Here is a 23,963-nt window from a genome sequence, read left to right as displayed (position 1 = left end):
AAAAATATATTTTATTGATTTACCAAAACCAGGTAAAAACAACACAATGAAAGAGAATTACAGGCCAATATCCCTCATGAACATAGATGCCAAAATCCTCAACAAAATCTTAGCAAATCGGATCCAGCAGTATATCAGAAAGATCATACACCATGACCAAGTAGGATTTATCCCAGGGATGCAAGGATGGTACAATATCCGCAAATCAATAAACGTGATACACCGCATAAACAAATTGAAAGAAAAAAACCACATGGTCACATCAATTGATGCAGAAAAAGCGTTTGACAAAATTCAACACCCATTTTTGATAAAAACTCTCAGCAAGGTGGGAATAGAAGGATCATACCTCAACATAATAAAAGCCATATATGACAAACCCACAGCCAACATCATACTCAATGGACAAAAACTAACACCACTTCCCCTAAGAACAGGAACAAGACAGGGATGCCCACTCTCACCACTCCTGTTCAACATAGTACTGGAAGTATTAGCCATTGCAATTAGACAAGAAGAAGAAATAAAAGGCATCCAAATTGGAAAAGAAGAAGTAAAACTGTCCTTATTTGCAGATGACATGATATTATACATAAAAAACCCTAAAGACTCCATCAAAAAACTATTAGACTTAATAAAAGAATTCGGCAATGTAGCAGGATACAAAATTAATGCCAAGAAATCTATGGCATTTCTATACACCAATAGTGAACTTGCAGAAAGAGAGATTATAAAAACAATCCCCTTTACCATCGCACCAAAAAAATTAAGCTACCTAGGAATAAACTTAACGAAAGAGGTAAAAGACCTCTACTCAGAAAACTATAGGACGTTGAAAAAAGAGATAGAGGAAGACATAAACAGATGGAAGAACATACCATGTTCTTGGATTGGCAGAATCAACATCATTAAAATGTCCATACTACCCAAAGCAATCTATACATTCAACGCACGTCCCATTAAAATACCAACGGCATATTTCACAGACCTAGAACAAACTCTCCAAAAATTCATCTGGAATAAAAAAAGACCCCGAATAGCTGCAGCGATCCTGAGAAAGAACAAAGTAGGTGGGATCTCAATGCCAGATATCAAGCTGTATTACAAAGCCACTGTTCTCAAAACTGCCTGGTACTGGCACAAGAACAGATATATAGATCAATGGAATAGAATAGAGAGCCCAGAAATCGGCTCGAATCAATATGCTCAATTAATATTTGACAAAGGAGGCAAGAACATACATTGGAGTCAAGATAGTCTCTTCAATAAATGGTGTTGGGAAAATTGGACAGATACATGCAAGAAAATGAAACTAGACCACCAACTTATACCATACACAAAAATAAACTCAAAATGGATAAAGGACTTAAATATATGACGGGAAACCATAAAAATACTAGAAGAATCCAAAGGCAACAAAATTTCAGACATATGCCGAAGCAACTTCTTTACCAATACAGATCCTAGGACAATGGAAACTAAAGAGAAAATAAACAAATGGGACTACATCAAAATAAAAAGCTTCTGCACAGCAAAAGAAACCATCAACAAAACAACAAGAAAGCCCACTACATGGGAGAACATATTTGCCAATGTTATTACTGATAAGGGTTTAATCTCCAACATTTATAGGGAACTCATACAACTCAACAAAAGGAAGATAAACAATCCAATCAAAAAATGGGCAAAGGACCTAAATAGACATCTTTCAAAAGAGGACATTCAGAAAGCCAAGAGACATATGAAAACATGCTCAAAGTCACTAATCATCCGAGAGATGCAAATCAAAACAACAATGAGGTACCATCTCACACCTGTCAGAATGGCTATCATCAACAAATCAACAAACGAGAAGTGCTGGAGAGGATGTGGAGAAAAAGGAACACTTGTGCACTGCTGGTGGGAATGCAGACTGGTGCAGCCACTCTGGAAGAGAGTATGGAGTTTCCTCAAAAAACTAAAAATGGAACTCCCATTTGACCCTGTGATCCCACTTCTAGGAATATATCCCAAGAAAACAGAAACACAATCAGAAAGGATCTATGCACCCCTATGTTCATAGCAGCACAATTCACCATAGCTAAGATCTGGAAACAGCCTAAGTGCCCATCAGTAGATGAATGGATTAGAAAACTGTGGTACATCTACAGTACAATGGAATACTATGCTGCTGTAAAAAAGAAGGAACTCTTACCATTTGCCACAGCATGGATGGAACTGGAGAGCATTATGCTAAGTGAAATAAGCCAGTCAATGAAGGAAAAATACCACATGATCTCACCCAGTTATGGATAATAAAGACCATAATAAACTTTTGAACAAAAATAGATACAGAGGCAGAGCTGCCTTGAACAGACTGTCGAACTACAGCGGGAAGGCCGCGGAGGGTTGGGGGGCAGGAGGGGTGGGCGGGTAAGAGATCAACCGAAGGACTTGTATGCATGCATATAAGCATAACCAATGGACATAAGACACTGGGGGGTAGGGGAGGCCGGGGGATTGTCAAGGGCGGGGGGGGGGGAGAGACATATGTAATACTCTTTGTAATACTTTAAGCAATAAAATATATATATATATACATACATATATATATATATATTTGACAGAGAGGAAGGGAGAGAGATAGAGAGTCAGAAACATTGATGAGAGAGAAACATCGACCAGCTGCCTCCTGCACATCTCCCACCAGAGATGTGTCCACAACCAAGGTACATGCCCTTGACCGGAATTGAACCCGGGACCCTTCAGTCCGTAGGCTGACACTCTATCCACTGAGCCAAACCGATTCAGGGCTCTCTATGAAATATTATTACTATGTAGTAGCACTAATCTAGACATTGTATGTACAAAAATAAATTAAACGGAAAGTCCCTACCCTTATAGCTTTATATTCTATTGAGATTTTTATTATAGAATCCATAGCAAACAAATAGTTAATGTACAGGTATAATTTAATAAGTATTAGAAATCCGTCAGAAAGCAAAAAGAATTAGAGTACAATAAATCATCGCTTTGCATATATTACAAGAGATAATGATGAAACCTACAGAATTTTGATCTTTTAATTAGCTACCAGTATGCCATAAATTTTTTAAAAACAGCATTTCAGTTACAAAATTGAATAGTAACTTAACTTCATGAACTCAATGACCAGCTGTAGCAAATCATCATACTCTAATTAAATTACTGTGTCTTTGCTTCAACTTTCCTCCCTCACAAACCTGTTCTTCTCTACCCCTTCTTAGTTAACTCAACTACCTCATCTGAAAAAAGCGCTTCAATGCTACCCTAATGCTGCTATAATAGAGTGAGTGCAATAATTTTAAGGTTCTCTTCTCACTTTCCACTGATTATCAAGAGAGCGAAGCTTATTTTGAAGGCATTTGGGACCTTCCAAAAACTACCCCTCATACAGAGGTTCAATTCCAGCCAGAACCCTTCCCAAAACAATATAAAAAGTGGTCTTTTAACACAAACAAAGCATCTAAAACTTTTATTAGAAGTAAAGAATTTTGAGGTCATATTTAATTTTTTTGTATTCTTTCTAGAGTTCATATTTAGAATATCTCTAACAATGACGGTATTTGGAATATGTGAAAATGTATACAAGTCAACACTTTCAGACAAATTAACCTAAAAACAAGTAACAACACCATTTAATTTCAACTATATAGGCCCAGGTCATGCTAAATTACATCATAAAGTTACAAGTAGAAATCAGTATACTTAAATTCAACTAAATTAGAAAAGAATGGCAGTGACAGAGAGTTGTAGCAGCAGATGACTTTTTTTGAGTGTACACTATTTGCCTGGCGTTGTTCTAAGCACATTTCTTATATCAAGTCATTTAATCCCCATGACATCTCTATGTGGTCAGTAATATTGTCCCAATTTATAGATGAGGAATCAGAGCCACAAAGATGGGGAGGAAGTTACCTGTAGGGTTTGTCTAATCTCTTATATACAATTACTCATCAAACCTCTCCTGAAACTTGATTACACTCAGAGTAGAGTAACACAGATCCCATCAGGTTCTACACTGAATCGATCTCACACAGATTTGCCCTTAATTGTTCTTTAATTATTTCACATATGGCTTATGCCTATCTTGGACTGCCCCAAGCCTGCTGTATGATTCCATGGACATATCAAGCATAAAATACATCATTTGTTTCTCCCCTCCCATAGCTCATTGATATTCTACATGTACCACTTTATTATTAATAATTATTCACATATATTGAATGCTTACCATGTGCCGGACACTGTATTAGTTTTCACATATATTATCATATTTAAGTCCTATAATATTTCTGTATTGCCCCTAAGGACACTGAGGCTAAAAATAATTTTATTATTATAATTGGAACATAGTTATCTGACACCAGTACCCACAGCTCCTAGTCACCGGTATATGTAGTAATCCCTCCTTGTTTTACTTCTATCTATCTCACTTAAAAACTGTGTGTTCCTTGAAAACCAGGCTCTATTATATAATTATTACTTAACAAGACTCATTGGATTTTACTTCAATTTATTTGCTAGTTTAACTGATTCTAAATCTTGATGAGAAAAAAAAGGATGAAGTATTGTGTGAGAATTTTAACCTTAACTGGTATCTAAAAATGTAATGTTAGCAGTTATCCTATAAAGTAAACTACTTTCTATAGCCCTGAGCTACAATTACTGACATTGTGGGCAAGAATGTTGCTTATTATACAGTATATTCATCCAGATGTTAAGTAAGGTCAAGAAATTTACTTGTAAGAACCATCATCTATGTGGCAGAGCATGCTCAACATGAGATCTTGGAATCTGACTCTTTGGACTATGTAATTCCAGTTTCCTTAAAAAGGTTTTGTTTTCATATAACTACTGTCCTAAAACTGATAATAAATTGATCTTAAATTAATATGGCAATATTTTTGCCTGTACTTCTTCCCTTATTCCAGAAAATCTATATTCTTTTCACCTTTCTAAAGTTTTATGTCCACTTAGAAAATGTGACTAATGAACAAGCTAAAACAGAGTAACCGCTTTCAGTTCCATCAGCTCAAGCCCAGCTCTCTACCCCTACCCGTACTACCCCACTCTCTTTACAATGCCACTGAGCCACACAATACCAGGGAGAGTGGCTTATACTTTCCAATAGAAGCTACCAGATCCTCTGTGGATCACTCTTGATTCCTCATTCTTATCCCAACCAGGGTCTTCTCAACCCTCCTCAATGACCCACAAATTCACAGGATTTCTTAGTGCTCCACAGCCCTGTTGCCCTGCCCTCATGCAGTTGTCAGATCCACTTGGCCAATACAAAGAGCCTCTGTTGCTTAAAAAATCTTCCAGAGTTGATTAAGGTGAGAGGCTCCGGCTCTTACTACCAGGACTGTCCTTGGAATCTACGGATTAATTACAGAATGTTTTGGAAGTTACAATATATAGTACAACTAGAGGCCCTTCGTGCACTGGTGGGGGTCTCTCGACCTGGCCTGCAGGGATCAGGCCAAAACCAGCTCTCCGACATCTCCCAAGGGGTCCTGGATTGTGAGAGGGCGCAGGCCAGGCCGAATCCATGCACCGGGCCTCTAGTATGCATACAAGATCTTAGGTTAATCTCTTCCTGCCCTCCCCCATCCCCTCTTACCTTTGAGATTCATCAGTCTGTTCCATGTTTCCATGCCTGTGGTTTCCAATCCTGTATTGAGCATCTGCCCCCTAGTGGTCAGTGAGCATCACAGCTACCAGCCAGCTGGTTGCTTAGGCTTTTATATATATATAGACTAGAGGCCCGGTGCACAAAATTCATGCATGGGAAGGTGTCCTTCAGCCCGGCCTGCACCCTCTCCAATCTGGGACCGCTGGCTCCTGACCTCTCACTTGTCTGCCTTCCTGATTGCCCCAAACCACCTCTGCCTGCCGGCCTGATGCTCCTAACTGATCCCCTGCTGGCCTGATCGCCCCTAACTGCTCTCCCCCTGCCAGCCTGATTGACCCTAAGTGCCTCGGCCTCAGCCCCTGCTACTGTGGCTTTGTCCAGGACGTCTGGAAGACATCTAGTCTAATTAGCATATTACCCTTTTGTTAGTATAGATAGTTACTAGAGGTCAGTTACACTGGATTACATAGACACTTCTAAAACTTTAGGCTTGGAATGTAACAGACTTTACATTCATGTTTTCAAGTGTCCCACTACCATTTACCCTATAGGTAAACTAAGATGATGCTTTCAAATTTTGAGCTTAATATTTTTATAGAATTTCTACTATACCAAATTTTTAACTTATTGTTTTAGAATTATTATTTATAATAATAGTAATAATACACTAACGGGTACTTACTTGGACGATTTTGTACTTTCTCTATTAAAGTAGAGTTGAGTAGTTCAACAAACACAGACTCTGACCTTTCTGGTTCATCATCATCCAAAATTGTAATCGTTATTGTGGCCTCACTCTGATTGGCTCTGAAAAGAGCAAATCCAGAAGCTGGTATATAGTCCCTTCCTTGAGTTGCTCTGGCTAAATTAGGTGGAAAATAAGGTGGTTTTTCCATATCGTCCAATGTTGCATATGTGACCATGATTTTTCCCATGAGGCCTTTTAACCTTATTATTGACAATGTGATGTTCTGAGTTGCTTCTTCAACTTCAATAGGTCTATTTTTCTCAGAAAAGATGAAGACTCCATAAGGATCATCACTAGCCAAAACTATTAATGTGGCATTAGTATGAACTCCCAAAGATCCACTGGAGACATTGAGGATTGACACAGAGAATGCCTTATCCAGTTCTGGCTCTTCATCCGGCAATATTTCCACTGTGATGTTGGCACTTTTTTGCCCAATTTCAAACGTGACATTACCAGAGGTGAAGGCCAGATCACCATCTGGATCGGAGTCTATGCTCCATAGCAAAGTCACTTGAGACAGAGCTCCATGACTTCTTATAATCTATAAAATATTGAATATTAACATGTATTAAAAAAGGTATTAAAACCACTAACTTAGAAGTTTGTAAATACAGAATGATAGCAATTTTATATAAATTGTTCTAAAAAATATGAGATTCTTAAAGGCAGACATCATGTACTAACCCATTTTTGAAGACACAGAGAGTCCTATTTAAAAACTGATTGTTGCATGAAACAAAATACTGACTGAACATTTGTAGCTTATAAGTAAACTATATCTGTATTTTTGCAATTAAAGTATATATAAATAATAAAGAAAATATAATTAAAATGTATTATATTTAAGAACATTCCTTACCATTTTTATATTTACTGAATATATGATACATACTTCATTGTAAATAGATGAGTAACATTTTTAATGAAAAGTTAGCCATAAAAGTTGTTTTTAAAAACAAATTATAATATTTCCTTTATCTTCAATATAATATGAAAAACAAACTCACCAAACACATATTTGACCCAAGGTTACATAAAATACATCTAAGAAGAAAGAAATGCCTTTTTGTCAATACGTTAAGAAGATAAAGCTTTAAAAATGTTCCAAATAAGTTCCAACTAAACATGATTTTAATTTATACTTAAAATATGTTGTCTCAAAATAAAATTTGAGACAGAAATTTTATAAAACTTTATCCTCTCCTATAATCCTTTTTTATTTTCTTTCTTGAGTAATTAGTCACTGTTGCTGAAGTTGTTCAATTTACTCCAGAACAGTTTATTGAAGATCTGTCATAAGAGTACAGGAGGGATATATTTTGAGTGATTTTTCTTCATTATTTATATACAATCTCAGGAAGCTGAGCAAGCTTCTAGCTCCCCTGAGTTATTTAACAATAGAAAATATTCAAGTCCTACTGGAAAAAATGCAGAGTAGGTACACACAAACACATACACACACACATACACCCTGTATAGTGTTATTATTATTGCTGTCCACAAACACTTTGGGTTTTCTTTCCTTCTGGGAAAGAGCTAAGACAAGACTGCACTTCTCTACCCTTTAACATTAGCATGGTCATGTGATTTGCTTTAACCAAGGACATGTGAGTGTAAATGCTGTGCCTCACTTCCAGAAAGAAGCCAATATGTAGTTCTCCACATCCACATTTCCCCTTCTTCAAGACAGAGTGACTGTTAAGATGTGGCCTCTGTAACCCTCAGTCCCTGGCCCTGAGCAGGTCTGCCTGTGCGTTCTTAACTTTAACTTTAACTAAAGATTCCACAGCACAAGTCCAGGTGACTTTAAAGGTACATTTATTAAAGCTGAGGACAATGAAAGAAAAAAAAAAAAGGGGCTTAGCATAGAGTAAGCAACAGGACAGCCTAGGCTGGGCAGCTTTGTTTCTCTAAAAATGCCACAGGAAAGGAATAAGCCAAGGCAGGCTGCCTTAGCTGACTGGGAAGTCTCATTAGGACAGTGGTTCTCAACCTTCTGGCCCTTTAAATACAGATCCTCATGTTGTGACTCCCAACCATAAAATTATTTCGTTGCTACTTCATAACTGTAATGTTGCTACTGTTATGAATCGTAATGTAAATATCTGATATGCAGGATGGCCTTAGGCGACCCCTATGAAAGGGTCCTTCGACCGCCAAAGGGGTCGCGACCCACAGGTTGAGAAACCGCTGCATTAGGAGAAAAAAACGGGGCCGTGGAGACCGGTTCAAGGGGGATTAGCCTGAGACGAGCTGCCACTGCCCAATTCTCTACTGGTTGCAAGTCTCATGGGGTCCCTTAGAGTTAGGTCCCTTAGAGTTTAGGAGATTTGTGCCTGTGTGTGTGGAAGAAGGGGAGGTGGAGGGGGGAGAGGTGGCGGGGGGGGGGGGGGGGAGAAGGTGCAGGAATGCTCCCCAGAGGGAAAGCTTGTGCTGGTCATTTGTGTTGAGGGTTTTTATTTCTCTTGCAAGTGGGCATCTTAGGGGAGGTCTCAGAGGAGGGTTTCAGCAGAATATTCATCAGTTTTCCAGGTGTGCCCTTTCAGGGTCCTGGTCTTCATTCACTGGTCAGCTCTAGGGTAGGGGGTCATTTGTCATTGCAACTGGTTCTGCTGTTGCCCACCTGGTTTTGCTGCTTTTCTGGGCATGGAACAAAAATACAACTGAAGCCTAGATGTTCTCTCTAGGGAGGTAACCTTCTATTATCTGCTATAAATTGCATGGCCAGTTTGTTCAGCTAAATGTCTCAGTTTTCCTGGCTTACTGGCCTATTTCACATAAACAACTGATGATTGCCTATTTAAGTTTGACATGTACACGAGTGACAAACAAAACTTTGTTGTAGTAAACTACTTGATAGGGGCAGAAATAGAATGTTGGGGAACCATCTAGAATTGTAAGAAATATTAATCATGCTCTGTTAACTGTGATTGTTTTTCTGATTAAAGAAGGCACTTTCGCCAGAACCGGTTTGGCTCAGTGGATAGAGCGTTGGCCTGAGGACTCAAGGGTCCCGGGTTCGATTCCGGACAAGGGCATGTACCTTGGTTGCGGGCACATCCCCAGTGGGGGGCGTGCAGGAGGCAGCTGATTGATGTTTCTCTCTCATCAATGTTTCTGGCTCTCTATCCTTCTCCCTTCCTCTCTGTAAAAAATCAATAAAATGGAGAAAAAAAAAAAAAAAAAAAGGAAGGCACTTTCTAATCTGGCTGGCAGTTACACAAGGCACCTGGGAGCTCACCTGGAAATGCAGCCCATCCTCCCCATTTGGAGCTGCCTATTATCCTATATAATAAAAGCCTCGGTGGCGTCACGCCCTCGCATGATGTCATCACAAGATGGCCGCCACAAGATGGCCAGCAGGGGAGGGCAGTTGTGGGTGATCAGGCCAGCAGAAGAGGGCAGTTTGGGGCAACCAGGCATGCAGGGAAGAGCAGTTGGGGGTGACCAGTTGGGTGCAACCAGGCCGGCAGGAGAGGGCAGTTAGGGATGACCAGGCTGGCAGGGGAGGGCAATCGGGGGCGACTAGGCCAGAAGGGGAAGGCAGTTGGGAGCCATCAGGCTGGCAGGGAAGGGCAGTTGGAGGCAATCAGGCTGACAAGAGAGCAGTTAGGTGTCAATCAGGCCAGCAGGGGAGGGGTTAGGGCAGTGGTTCTCAACCTGTGGGTCGCGACCCCTTTGGCGGTGGAACGACCCTTTCACAGGGGTCACCTAAGACCATCCTGCATATCAGATATTTACATTACGATTCATAACAGTAGCAACATTACAGTTATGAAGTAGCAACGAAAATAATTTTATGGTTGGGTCACAACATGAGGAACTGTATTTAAAGGGCCAGAAGATTGAGAACCACTGAGTTAGGGGTGATCATGCTGGCAGGCAGAAGCAGTTAGGGGCAATCAGGCAGGCAGGCGAGCAGGCCTAAACCAGCAGTCAGACATCCCCCGAGGGGTCCCAGATTGGAGAGGGTGCAGGCCGGGCTGAGGGACACAACCCTCCATGCATGAATTTCATGCACTGGGCCTCTAGTCATGAATAGATTAACAAGTTTGCTGCAGAAACGGAATCACCAGCCCTTGCATATCACTAAGCCCTTTGAAGATCCCCTCTGCTTATCTGTTAACTGCCCATTCGGTAAACTACTTTCCCATATAATCTTTGTCCTTTTACCCAATATAAGCAGCTGGCTTATGGTGGGGTACAGAGCAGATTTTTGTGGATAGCCTGCTACTCTCCCATATTTCCAGCAATATTGGAATAAACACTCAGAAATGATTCAACTCTGTCTCTGCTTAATTGGCTCACATAGTGATAGGCAGTATAAGCCCACTGATTGTCCGGTTATATATTGAGATTTTGGAGAAGTTTGTTAAACAGAATATCTGAATGAATAAAAAAATATATATGTGCTGAAGCTCCATTACATTCCTTAAAGAGTCAGGAATCCTCAAAATCATAAGATAAATTTGTATGCAAAACCAAAGACAAATGCTAAATCACTATTTAATGGTAAATTTGTATTGTTTGTGCCACTAGACTCATTCCCTCCACCTACATAGAAAAAACTGACCTAAAATATACCTTCATGATACAATAAAACAATTTTAAGAGAACAGAACATGTCTAGGAGTGCAGGAAAAAAATGTACTCACATTGAATATAACAGTGCTGTACCCGTCTTCTGGTTCAGTTCCGCTGACAACGAGTGACTCGGGGCTAAATTCAAATACACCATGAGCATGGTCAGAGGCCGCAATTGTCACTAGTATTTGGGAAGCCACTCCTAGACTGGCTGCATGAATAAGTTCCAACAAATAGCAAGAGAATGTTAATCAGTAATTTATAAACCAAAGGAAAAGGCAGGCAACAACCTTTGAAAACAGTTGTACTATTCACTGAGTACTTCTAATTTGTTTTAGAAAGGCTGACACGAATGGTTGCCACACATATTCATGCTTTTATGACCTTTCTCTATTTTGGTACCAATGTGATACACAAGTGCAGCATAAGCATTTGCAGATGAATAAGGAAAACTTGTTTTTCTTTTTCTTTTCTGTGAAAGAGAACATTCTTCCATACAAAGTCTATAAGGAAAGTCTCCCACGACCTTTACTGACCTCAGAAGAACATGAGCCAAATGACTTTTCCCTTTATGAAACAGTAGTTTCCCTATGATTTTTGTTAATCTGACTGAACTGATTCTTGGTTTCTAAATGTGCATTAATTTTAGGCCAATTTTTTTCATCATATTATGGTATTCTAGATCTACCTCTCCTAGTCCCAAAGAGTCCAATCCTATAACTAAAAAGGTATCCAAATCTAAAGAAGTAATTCTTTTCCTGAGATGTTCGACTTTTATGTTTAATGGATGCAGGCAAAAATAAATAAGTAAACAAATCCCAAAATAGTAGAGTCATTAAATACAGAGATTACATGATGCACTGAAGGAAGTTAGAAATGAGAGGGGTGGGAACATGAGTTCTGACACTAACATATAAAACCTGAGATTGTGAAAAAGGAGGAAGTTCTCCCTTAAGAAACAAGTATTCTATGTATTTTCTCCTAACATAAAAAATATTTGAGGGGAAAAGGTGAATCACGTTTGTATATAAATATACTTCAAAAATTATCATCTTTTCAATATTTCCTCACATTAACTGGCAACTTATTCTCCTCATTTATTTTCTTCTTAAATTCTTTTTCCCATTTGTTTTGACTAAATGCTACATATAAAGATTCATGGTTCTTTTTGCAAAAAAAAAAAAAAAAATTAAAGTGATTCATTTAACATGAAAATATAAACGTTCTATTTACGTCTCTTTAGGTATTCAAGACTATGTAAAATATTTTTCAATAATCACTTGTAAATTATATTAAAGCAAAATTTCTATTCCAATTAGAATCAGGACACTGCAGTAGGCTCATACAGAGGTGAGAATCTAAGCTTTGGAGGCAGGCCGACTTGATTCTGACTTGATCACTTTCTAGCTGGGTGACTATAACATGGGGCAAATAATACCTCATAAAGTGCTGTGATGGTTAAGGAGATAAAATATATGAAGGACTTGTGTATAGTAGGTGTCAATATTGGTTAGTAGTTTTTGTCCCTAAAAAGGAAAGTTAAAATATAGGACAGTAAACGGCCTTAGATCAGCTGCTTACCACGTTTGTGAATAGTTGGAAGGAAGAATTCCATGTCCCCATCACCACTACCACTGCCATCAACCCTATAGAGTTCAGCAGTCACTTTTCAAGGAGAAACACAGAGACACAACCCACACAACACACATTGACACAATGAGAAAATTAAGAACTCTTAAAACATATCCAGTAAAGAGGAAAATGCAGTAATATTCATCAATAATAGGCATTCTTCCACAAACACACACACAAAAAGATAGATCTGTTAAGTGGTAAAAGTATAAATCAGTTAAGCTACCAACTTACAAAAACATCATTCATAGCCTCTGGAAATACTCCATGTAAGCTGTAATTGGTATTTCCCATTTCTGCCAATTTAATTTTAAATTTTCATTTACAGAAATGTAAATTGTTTTAACATTTTAAATATTTTAAAAATATTTGTTTGTGGGTACACTCAGACCTATATGCCTCCTACAGGTACCTTGTCAATCACAACAACCAATTCTAAATTAGGGAAATGCATCAAAAATTTCCCACCAGCCACACATTCAAATTCCCCCATAGTTCACCATTTTCAGGTTTGATTACCGTTTTGCATCTGACACTGTGGAAAGAACCCTAGGCAGGCAGTCTAAAACTCTCTGCTAGAGCCCTGGCTATGAGAGATACCAGCTGTAAAACCTTCAGCAAGGCACTAAGCCTCTTGGTACCTCAACTTTCTCATCTACAAAAAAAATGTTACATTTTATAGAATGGCTATAAGGATGAAGTAAATAATATTATGAAAAATAAAGTACCTTGGCAATAAACAAGGACTATAATTAAGAGAAAGTACTTTTACCTTTACTTCCAATACATCTTATCCCCCCACCATTACTTTACCAAATGCTTGCAGACAATAAAGACAGGAAGGGCAGCGATGATAGCAGTGGGGGGAAAAAGAGGAGTAGAAGCAAGGCCACATCCATACCAATGTGCTTCTACTGGTGTCCTTGACTGGCATGCTAGTCTTAGATCTATCCTGCTCTTCTGTTCCCAATAGGACTGGGATATACCAGATATGAGAAGCTATGGCACCCCAAACCTGAAATGTCTTAAAAACTTAAGAGGCAAAATAGATTTCAGAGAATATCTACTGCATGGCCTTGCCCCCATATTATCCACTTGTTGTTAGAAAGAAGAGTGAAGTTCAATACCAATGTACTCTGGCTAGCACATAACATCTATTCAGTGGGCTGGCTATTTTAGGTGGAATCAATGTTATAGACAAACTAGTATGGAATGAGGGTTAATTCCTTGACCCTCAGCAGAATTTAGCTCTCAAGCTTTTTCACTTCTCAGGCAGTCTCATGGCTATATGACTCAGTGAGTGGAGGACAGTATCTAGATTCCTTTACCTCCCATCCCAACTCACTTGGGTAGAGGGGAAATCAGATTCTCTGCCACTATTTGCTTACTAAGAAACTGCAAGACTGGTTTTCAAATGAGTACTGAGGCCCAATCAATACACAGCAATGTGTATTATAAAGATATGGGAAGAAATTTCTACATAAAATCACAAGTATTACTATGGTCACAAATATCATTTCTGAAGAATATTCAATGTTCTTTATCAATCAATACTAGGAAATGATCAATAACATATGTTCGATTACATAGTATTTTTAACTATAAGTGATACAGAGAACCACTTTTTAAATAATTTATAGTGACCTTGGATTTATGAATTCCGGCCATGAAAATAATGGAGATCTGGGGACTTGTCCATAGAGAACAAGCAAAGCTGGTATTTTTAACATGCTACGTGACAAACAGGCCACCCATCATATTTTTATTGTTTTATGCAGTCAACCAAACTGTAGTGCTGTTTAATTATTTCCCTAGCTTGCCCACCCATGCTTTCATTAGACGTTGGGGAAATTTTGCATACTTAACCCAAAGTCTCACTACATACTAAAAGCCAATCATAATACTTCTGTCCTACCCCATCTCTCCCTGTGGATGACTTATACATAGTACTATGACTTTCTTCATCAAATATCCTATATAATAAAAGGCTAATATGCAAATCAACTGAATGGTGGAACCACCAGTCACTATGATGCGCACTGACCACCAGGGGGCAGACACTAAACGCAGGGTTGTCCCCTGGTGGTCAGTGCACTCCCACAGGGGGAGCGCCGCTCAGCTAGAAGCTGGGCTCACAGCTGGTGAGCACAGCGGTGATGGTGGGAACCTCTCCCGCCCTGCAGCAGCACTAAAGATGTCCGACTGACGGCTTAGGCCCACTCCCTGCAGGGGGAGCGGGCCTAAGTCGTCAGTCGGACATCCCCCAAGGGCTCCTGGACTGCAAGAGGGCTCAGGCCAGGCTGAGGGACACCCCGAGTGCATGAATTTTGTGCACCAGGCCTCTAGTGAAGATAATAATGCCAGGTTATGTAATGGAAGAGACTGCCCTGATGAATAACATAACAATTCTCAAATTTCTTACATTTACAAAGGTAATGTGATACATATCACATGTATTCTATAACACCTTACTAGCACCTGAAAATCAAACACATTAATACTTCTGCAAAGAAACATATATAAAGAGTAAATGTAAGTGGAATAATAAAGATTATAAATAGCCTCTCTTCGATAGATAGGAGTTTAACTAAAAAATGAATTTTTTTACTCCAAAACTCTTTGATAATCAGAGCTTTCTGAATATCAGAATAGAGGATAAGGAACTATTGACCTGTTTTATTGATAATCACCTCATAATAGATTACCTAAAAGGATTAGTTCTTACCTACGCCACACCTGGAGTAGCTCTAAAGGAGCTATTGTAAAAATTAAATAAAGGATCAAAGGAAAGAACTGATTTTAGGGGCACCACTATGACTGACAACTACAATTTGGTGATTCAGGGCAATTATCCTATTTCATTCTAAAAGCACACCTACTTTAGGAAAAGACCAACAGGTAATAAAAAGGGGAAAAAATACCGCAGTAGATGGTATCCTTATAATAAAAATTAGAGATATTAATTCAGAATTTACCAATCCTCACAGCAAAAATATATGTAAATGAAACTATGAATTTAATATTGATTTCTAAAACTAGTATTATACATTTATGTAGGGAGATAAACCATTTTCTTTTTACCAAGAAAGGGATGATCCATCAGATTGTCTATATACATTAAGCAATTATTAATGTTCAGACTGTTCTTTCCAAAAACTAGTAATATACACATTTATGGAAAAAAGGGTAACATTAATTCAAAGGAACATATTTCCATAACAGAATGTACAATCATGGTGTGTGGACAAATATTTGATATTTTTGAGTCACCAATCTTACCTCCTCCCTCCAAGTTTAACAATTCAACTTTAAAAGATTTTTCCAATTCAGGGATAGAATTATCAGTTATGTTAACAGAAATGTATTTATATCTTTCTCCAGGTTGAAATTCTAAGGTACCAGCAGCACTCTGAAATGCAAATGAGAGATTTATCCATTAGATTATAATTATTCTGTATGTGAATGTACAAAATGAGAACATTCTCTGTCCAAAATTATTTTAAATACTGAAACAGAAGAATATAAGTAAATATAAAATTAGAAATACTGAAGTAAATACATATAGTGTTCAATATGAATTCCAACTAAATATTCCCCAACTAAATAAAATAAAAAATTTTTCTTTCTTATTTGCCTATTCATCAAAAATGTAATCCAGGCAAATGAGAAATATAAATTTCTGAAGAATTCCATGAGATGACCAAAATTCTCTTGAACAAGTATGTTTAGAATCACTTAAATTATATAACTGAGAAATTTAAATATATAATACATAATAATAATGGCATTTCTGTCCTGAGAGTTTTTCCAAGCAATAATAAATATGGGTCCGTTGGACATTAACTTTTCCTTGTCTATACTTGAAACTGCACTTTATAATATAGGTCTCCCATATTATAGATCTTCACATACTACAAGAAACAAAACGTTATTTAAATTCAGTCTTAAGTATTAACATCTATCTCGAATTTTTCGTATAATTTCTGTTAGAATTTTAAATTCTGATCTTCCTTAAAATCTATACCTTACCTAATCCTCTCCTCAGCACAAAGTTGTAGAGTAGCAAGTTGCTTATGCCAGGAACAAAGGAGTTACTTTGATACCCTCTTTGCTTTATCCTTCACATTAAACAATCCTCAAATCCTACCATTTAACTCAATATTTCTTGTGCCCATCTACTTCATCTACACTATTACCTGCCCAATCCCAGATACTATCATCTCTTGCCTTGCTCCATAAAATGGACTATTTACTAGTCTTTCTGCATCCAGTGTCTACATCTTCTAATTCCATTCTCCATGGGTCAGCCTAATGATATTTTATAAATACATAACAACTTCAATTACTTCTCCTTGTTTTCACAATAAAAGCCATAGAGTCTGTAGAGCCTAAAATGATCCAGTCTCTGCATACCTTATCTTTTATCACCACCACTATCTCTCATCTTTCCAGAAATACTGGGCTTCTTACTGTTCTTCTGCCAGCCTGTGCTTTTCCCTAATTAGGGCCATTTTACCATTTGACTCATGCCATTTTACCAGTTTCAAGTAATTCTTTCCCCTTCATCTAGCTCAGTGGTCGGCAAACTCATTAGTCAACAGAGCCAAAGATCAACAGTACAACGATTGAAATTTCTTTTGAGAGCCAAATTTTTTAAACTTAAACTATATAGGTAGGTACATTGTTATTAACTTAATTATGGTACTCCTAAGGCTTAGGAAGAGCCACACTCAAGGGGCTAAAGAGCCGCATGTGGCTCGAGAGCCGCAGTTTGCCGACCACCGATCTAGCTTACTGGTTTTCTCCTCCAACTTTAAACTTCAGAGTTCAGCACGGATATAAATTCCCCAAGAAAGCCTGCCTTGATTACCCAGACTATGTCATCACCCACCTGTCTCTCAGAGTACCAGCTCTGAACACTTCCCACAACTATGAGTCAGCTATTAATCAGTTGGTTAATATCACTTGAGAGCTGAAGTAAACACCTGGATAGTGAGAATCACCTGTATCTTCGTATATGAGAATACAGTTCAGAACAGTGACATCTGATAATCAATTGTCTCCTATTCTGTACAGATCCTTCCTGGCACCTCCCCACCCTCCCTGTAACATACACATGTACTCACATGCACAGCTTCAAAAATCTTACCTCTGTGTTAACACAGACCAGAGATAGCTGAAGCATCATAGAGACTTGGTAAGAGCAAAGGTTATCAGGTTTCCAGATATAAAGATTCAAAGTAGTAACAAGTGAGAAACAGGGCATCTAGGCCACTGAAAATCCTCACAAATGTCCCATAAGGTATTAGCTTTCCAACAGTAATGGAGAAGGGGAACATAGGTTTATGTGTTTTTGTTTTAGTTATTAAATTAAATGCTAATCCAACTGGAAAGTGGGAATGTTCAGATTACCTAGAAATTGAAGACAATATAAGAACTAAGGTGTTCTTTAAGAGGATGCAGAGAAGACAATGCTAAGCCAAGCTGAGATGTCTTGTGGAATATGTTTCATACCAAAGTAGGTAAAGATACAATAAATGTCAGGACAAGAGAAATTTAACTGGGCTTTTTTTCCCCAGTACCACACTGCTTCTCACTTGGAGAAAAAAAAATAATTAAAATTGAAAGACATGAACATATAATTTCTTTATCATTTTGGTTTTGTTTGATGGATGCAGACAAGAGGATTTAAAATGTGTAAGAAATACAATTTTAAATATATCAGAACAAAACCTGTAACATTAAAATAAATACAGGTGAAGCCTATGACAAATATAAGGTCCCAGTGAAATCAGTATGATAGCCATTTAAGATTCTGGCTTCAAGGGACTGAAGTACATTAAATTACATAAATTTAAAAAGCCATCGGTGCTTATTTTCCTTGCTTAGTTATATCTCAGGTACAGTGCCAAGTCCCTTCCACTCCTGCCAAGGACTGTGTGTTTTACAAGAGCAAATACCACTTCGGAAGGATGAGGTAATTTACCTGGTAGTCCTCAGGACTGAATGCTGTCAAGGACACTGTTCTGTATTCCGCCATCACCCTCCCCAGGAGTCCTTGTGCACGGACGACCAATAGCCTAACTTCTCCATCTTCCTCCTGCACCGTGACATGTGGAACAGTGCTTGCAGGCAGGGTCATCGCGTCCTCGGGCTGGGGAGGCAGCCCGGTGGAGAACTGCAGCAAGCCTGGCAGATACAGAGAGAGGCAGAGCATTCTGGCCCAATTTCTTATTGGGAAGAATTTCTTATTCATTTAAAACAGTCTTGCACAATTGTTTTGATCATTTATAAAGGACTTTATTGAAGATTTGATTAACATGCTTTTGACACAAAATGTTTAGTTTTCAGAATGTTAAAAATTAAAGTGTTAATTTTTCTTGTCTCTACCCAAAAAAGTCTTTAAAAAAACAGACCTATGTATCAATAAAAAGAATAGTGAAAGGGTATTAAAGTATATATCATCAAACATTTACTCATATTTGGGTCTCTAGAATTCATTCTTGAACTTAAGATTTGTAATACATTTTTTAAATTTAACTATGAAAACAGAGTTGAAGAGCCTCCCACTTTTCCTACACAGACCTTTAATTTATCTTTATTGTTGAAAGTATTACAGATATTCCCTTTTTATCCCCCATTCCTACACAGACCTTTTAATAGATATTCTTGCTTTATTCCTACAAAAGAACTATTAATTTTCAATGCAGAAAACAGTTTCAGTTTTATTAGGACAAACATCTATAATAGTTCCCCAATTAAGGAATTTATAACTTTTCAGCCATAAGACAAAAGAATTTAATATATACTATATAATAACAACTCTACTTCTTAACGCTTAATAAATTACAAAGTATTTAAATTAATTAGATGTTAACTTATCATACTAGGATAATATTTTTAAATGTTTTGATAGCCATGTATAGAAACACTTTCATTCATTTTAAATAATCCTACATATACTTTTGAAAATATATTATTAAACTTCAGAAATTAATCTTTAAATTTTCCTTCATAAGCAATGTCCCTCAAAATGGGAGCTTAGAAATTCAAGAGCTTAGAAGCAAGAGGGTCTGAAGGAGTTCTACATAAATCATTTGTAAAAAAATCACTTAAGAATTGATTAACAAGACCAAGTACACCCAGAGAAGAGAGGATTATTCTTGCAAAAGGGCTTAGTTACCATATGGATGATCACTGGCTTTGATAGTGATATCTGTAGTTTCCTTTTCAGGATCTATACTTGCACCACTGGTGGGAGTTGAACCTAATTTCCCATCTCCAGGAATTGCAGAAACCAATGTCACACGGAAATACTCATTTAGCTCAGGAATGTCATCATCAAGAACATATATATTCAGAACCTAAACAAATAAAAATCCAGAGGCATTAAGCAATGAGGAATGTATAAATTATTTATCACTTCCCAGAATAGAATAGCAATTAAATTATATTTGTGTTGTGTTTTTTAATATATTTTTATTGATTTCAGAGAGGAAGGGAAAGGGAGAGAGAGATAAAAAACATCAATGATGAGAGAGAATCATTGATTGGCTATCTCCTGCATGTCTTCCACTGGGGATCGAGCCCACAACTTGGGCATGTGCCCTGACCAGGAATTGAATCATGACCTCCTAGTTCATAGATCAAAGCTCAATCACTGAGCCACACTGGGCAGGCTAATGTTAATTTTTCATTAAGAAAGTAATACATGACACAGCCAATGTGCTCACTACCCAAAATACTGTCACTGCTCTTTAACTAAAGGGAACACTCAACAGCCTGATGATTTAAGATGTCTTGCCTCTAGAATGCAAGCTGACAAATGTTGCTATGAAAAGTGACTCCAAAACATCAAGTGTACATAAAAATTGAAGCAATAAAGATTTTTCAAGTGTTGATATATGCTAAAATAATTGTTCATTTAATGAAAAGTGTTTGAAACTGATCAAGGTATAACTAAATGTATTTTTAAAAAAATTAATTCTGATATTTTCACTTACAAAGAGTGTCATTTATTTCTGGAGCATCTATTCAGAAATGCAATGATGGTTCATAAAAAGTTTTGGTAACACTGGAGAGCACTTGTAATTCAAAACAAAAAAAATCATCTCATTCTTTCCAAATTTAAAAATAAAATGAGATTATAGTTATAAGAATTTCTCATTGCCTGAAAAAAATACCATTCAGAATTCTGCTGTTTTCTATTGTATTGGTAATAACAAAAACCCTGCTATAATAAACCTCCAAGCTATACCACCTTTATTATACTGGGATTAAGGTACACATAAAACTATAACACACATCACACCATTCAAAATCCTTAATTTTCTTTTGCATAAATAAATACAAAAATATTTTAGACTAGCCTGCATGGCTCAGTGGTTGAGCGCCAACCTATGAACCAGGAGGTCACGGTTCTATTCCTGGTCGGGCACGTGGCTGGGCTCAATCATGGGTGTACAGGAGGCAACTAATCCATGATTCTCTCTCATCATTGATGTTTCTCTCTTCCTATCCCTTCCTCCCTGAATTCAATAAAAAAAAAAATTTTTAATATTTTATACCCTGACACATACCTAATTGCCTAAATATTTTAAATTGCTTAAATATCAAGAAGCTGCAAATAAATACCAGAACAGATCAGAAATAGCTTTCCAGGAGCCTGTCAAAGAAACAAAGAAGGTAGGGTTTACCTCTGATCTCTGCCAAGGAAGGAATGTGATAGTTCCGCTGGCATTAGCAAAATCATCAACAAGGTAATTAATGCCGTCAGATTCGATCTGCGAGATGGTGTAAAAAACATGTACGTAACCCAGAGCTCCTCGGGTCCGCTCCACCACACACGAAATGGTGGACCCCTCCTCTGCAATCTGAAATTGAACATAAAATATTTATAATTATATTGCAATTTAAATCAGTGATACAATTACAATGCTTTCATAAAATCCTTTTACCATAATCTTAGTTCTGTAAATTTCTACAACTCTAAGGAGACTTCTACATCCCTCCAGAAATATTTTTGCCTGCTAAAAAATAAATAAATAAATAATTGACTCCATTCACTGTATCATGTTCTTTTATAGAGATAAATAAAGCAAACAGAATGACAGTAAATTAACTGTGCATATAATTCATTCATTGATACCTTCTGTGTGCCAGCCACTATACGAGATACTATGGATAGAAAGGATTTTTTGAAAAAATAAAAGCACAGTTCTTTCTCTGGATAAGTCTAAAGAAAAAGACAACTCAAATTCTATGAGTGAAGCACAGACAGAACAATTGGGGCAGAAGTCAGAGGTAGAGGGTGAAACATGACATCAGGAGAACACTCCAGGCCTGAACATGATATAATTGAGTGGATCAGAGGGAATCATGTTGAGGGTGGTGTAAGTGCAAGTGGGGAGAGCCTTGAGAAGTGCCTGGTGGGGAGAGAATAGTTAGGTCAAGGACATTTATGTCTTGCTTAACTTAGTTTTGATATTTCTGTCATATAAACATAGTCATTCCTCAGTATCCACAGGTTATCTTTGGTTCTATGACCACCCACACCATTAAAAGATTTCAAAATATGCAAATGTTTAAGTCCCTTATATAAAAAGGTGTAGTATTAGCATATAACCTACACTCGTTCTTTCTTATACCTCAAATAATCTCTAGGTTACTTATAATACCAAATATAATTTAATGCTATGTAAATAGTTGTTATACTGTATTGCTTATGGAATAGTAATAAGAAAAAAAATGTGTGTTCGTATGTTCCATACAGATACAACCACCACTGGCCTACTACAACTGTACAACTACGCAGTACCTATCAGCAACAACGTGCTTTTTTTCAAATATTTTCGATCCACATTTGGTTGAAACCAAGGATACAGAATCTGCAGAGATGCAGAGTCAACTCTATATATATGCATACACACGTGTTGTGTATGTGTGTTATGTAGAAAACATTTTTATCTAAACACTTTAAGATAGTGCTTATTTATTTTATGGAGCAAGAAGTTGTAATGTCTTTTAGAATATGATCTTCATATGCTTAAATTCTGAGTCTCTTGATTTAGTTTCTGTTTTATGTGAGCAAACACAATTCATTGGAAAAAACTACAACTGAATGGAGATCAAAATATAAATCTTTATATATGTCACTGGTTTTCATATCAATCATAAGCACTCTGATCAGCATTAGATAAAGCCATTTCAGTACTAACATTAGGGCTAGAGAGAACAGATTTGAAATTTGTCTACAAACAGGAAGTTAAAAGTTATCAATGAGCATGAAGCACTTGATGTACCAGTAAATCCTCTGAGTTTTACTGAACATCAGCACTCTTACTCCAAAGTGTGGCAGCAACTCTGGTGCCTCAGAATGAACAAGACCACACACCCTGGGGCAATACTGTGACTCCTTTATTTGCCTGCTGGTCGACTGGCATGGGAAGCCCAAAACAAGTAAAGGTTGTCCAATTTGGGAAATACTGAACCAGAGGATCAAATTATCAATACCAGAGATTAAATCATTAAAATATTTTTTCTACTATTAAAATATTCATCTAATTGACTTTAGACTGATGATACAAGCAAATGTTTGGGCCAATATATGAAAGAGCAAAACACCAAATAATAATCATCAAAACCATCATCACTTCCTTTTTTACAAGAAACAATAGAAGCCATTACTGTTTTCCCTTTCAAGTCAGGCAGTTGCCAAGTCTTCAGACCAGCACAAGAGTAATTTTAAAGGTTAACATTGAGAAGAGTTCTTGATATGTATTTTCCGAGAAAAAAAGAATGTACCATTCTGAGCCATGAATTGGCTTTCTCTATTGAAATAGAAGCTTAAAGATAAACAATTACACGTCCAATTAATTTTTTATTTTGCCGCATGCTTGGGTGATGATGAGTGATATCAGATTATATCAATATCACTTCTATCTAAAGGAATCTATTCACATAACATATGGCAGGCACTTAAAACCAAACACAGGCCAAGTTAAATAATATTCTCACTTTTACAAAGATGCTCTCAAAATGTCTCTAAATTTTGTCTTAAGTCATGAGTTTATAAACATAAAACATATCCCAAGTGTTAGTTATAAATGTAAAATAATGAGACTAGCAAGTTCTATGAATCACTATAAAGAGCAACCTCATTAATTTATAATTAGGTGATATACAAGATTGTAGGACATATAAAAACAGGGCAAAAATAAGGTGGAGAGAAAATAACATATAAAGTACACAAAATACAAAATACAGGAAGGCAACATGAGAGTGTGGTTACGAGGCTATAGAACCATCATCTGTTCAGTATAGGTTTCACTTGGAATCCAA

General features: G+C 37.2%; 1 protein-coding gene across 1 annotated transcript in view; it reads right to left on the bottom strand.

Annotated features, from left to right (window-relative positions):
• The window catches only part of ADGRV1 (adhesion G protein-coupled receptor V1), a 451,408-nt gene that overhangs the window by 359,307 nt on the left and 68,138 nt on the right, over positions 1–23,963 (bottom strand). Inside the window, exons 25-31 of the mRNA XM_070413740.1 lie at positions 21,320–21,496; positions 19,807–19,987; positions 18,610–18,812; positions 15,903–16,032; positions 12,573–12,656; positions 11,063–11,202; positions 6,339–6,948 (exon numbers count right to left, since the gene is read on the bottom strand). Coding sequence (XP_070269841.1) covers positions 6,339–6,948; positions 11,063–11,202; positions 12,573–12,656; positions 15,903–16,032; positions 18,610–18,812; positions 19,807–19,987; positions 21,320–21,496 — 1,525 coding nt within the window. The remainder of the gene's footprint in view (positions 1–6,338; positions 6,949–11,062; positions 11,203–12,572; positions 12,657–15,902; positions 16,033–18,609; positions 18,813–19,806; positions 19,988–21,319; positions 21,497–23,963) is intronic.

Source organism: Myotis yumanensis, unplaced genomic scaffold (assembly GCF_028538775.1).
Source record: "Myotis yumanensis isolate MYYU_CA2020_CCGP unplaced genomic scaffold, mMyoYum1.0.hap1 SCAF_4, whole genome shotgun sequence".
Lineage (NCBI taxonomy): Eukaryota > Metazoa > Chordata > Mammalia > Chiroptera > Vespertilionidae > Myotis > Myotis yumanensis.
Note: the sequence above shows the minus strand (reverse complement) of the source record. Positions and strands in the feature narration are given on the sequence as shown.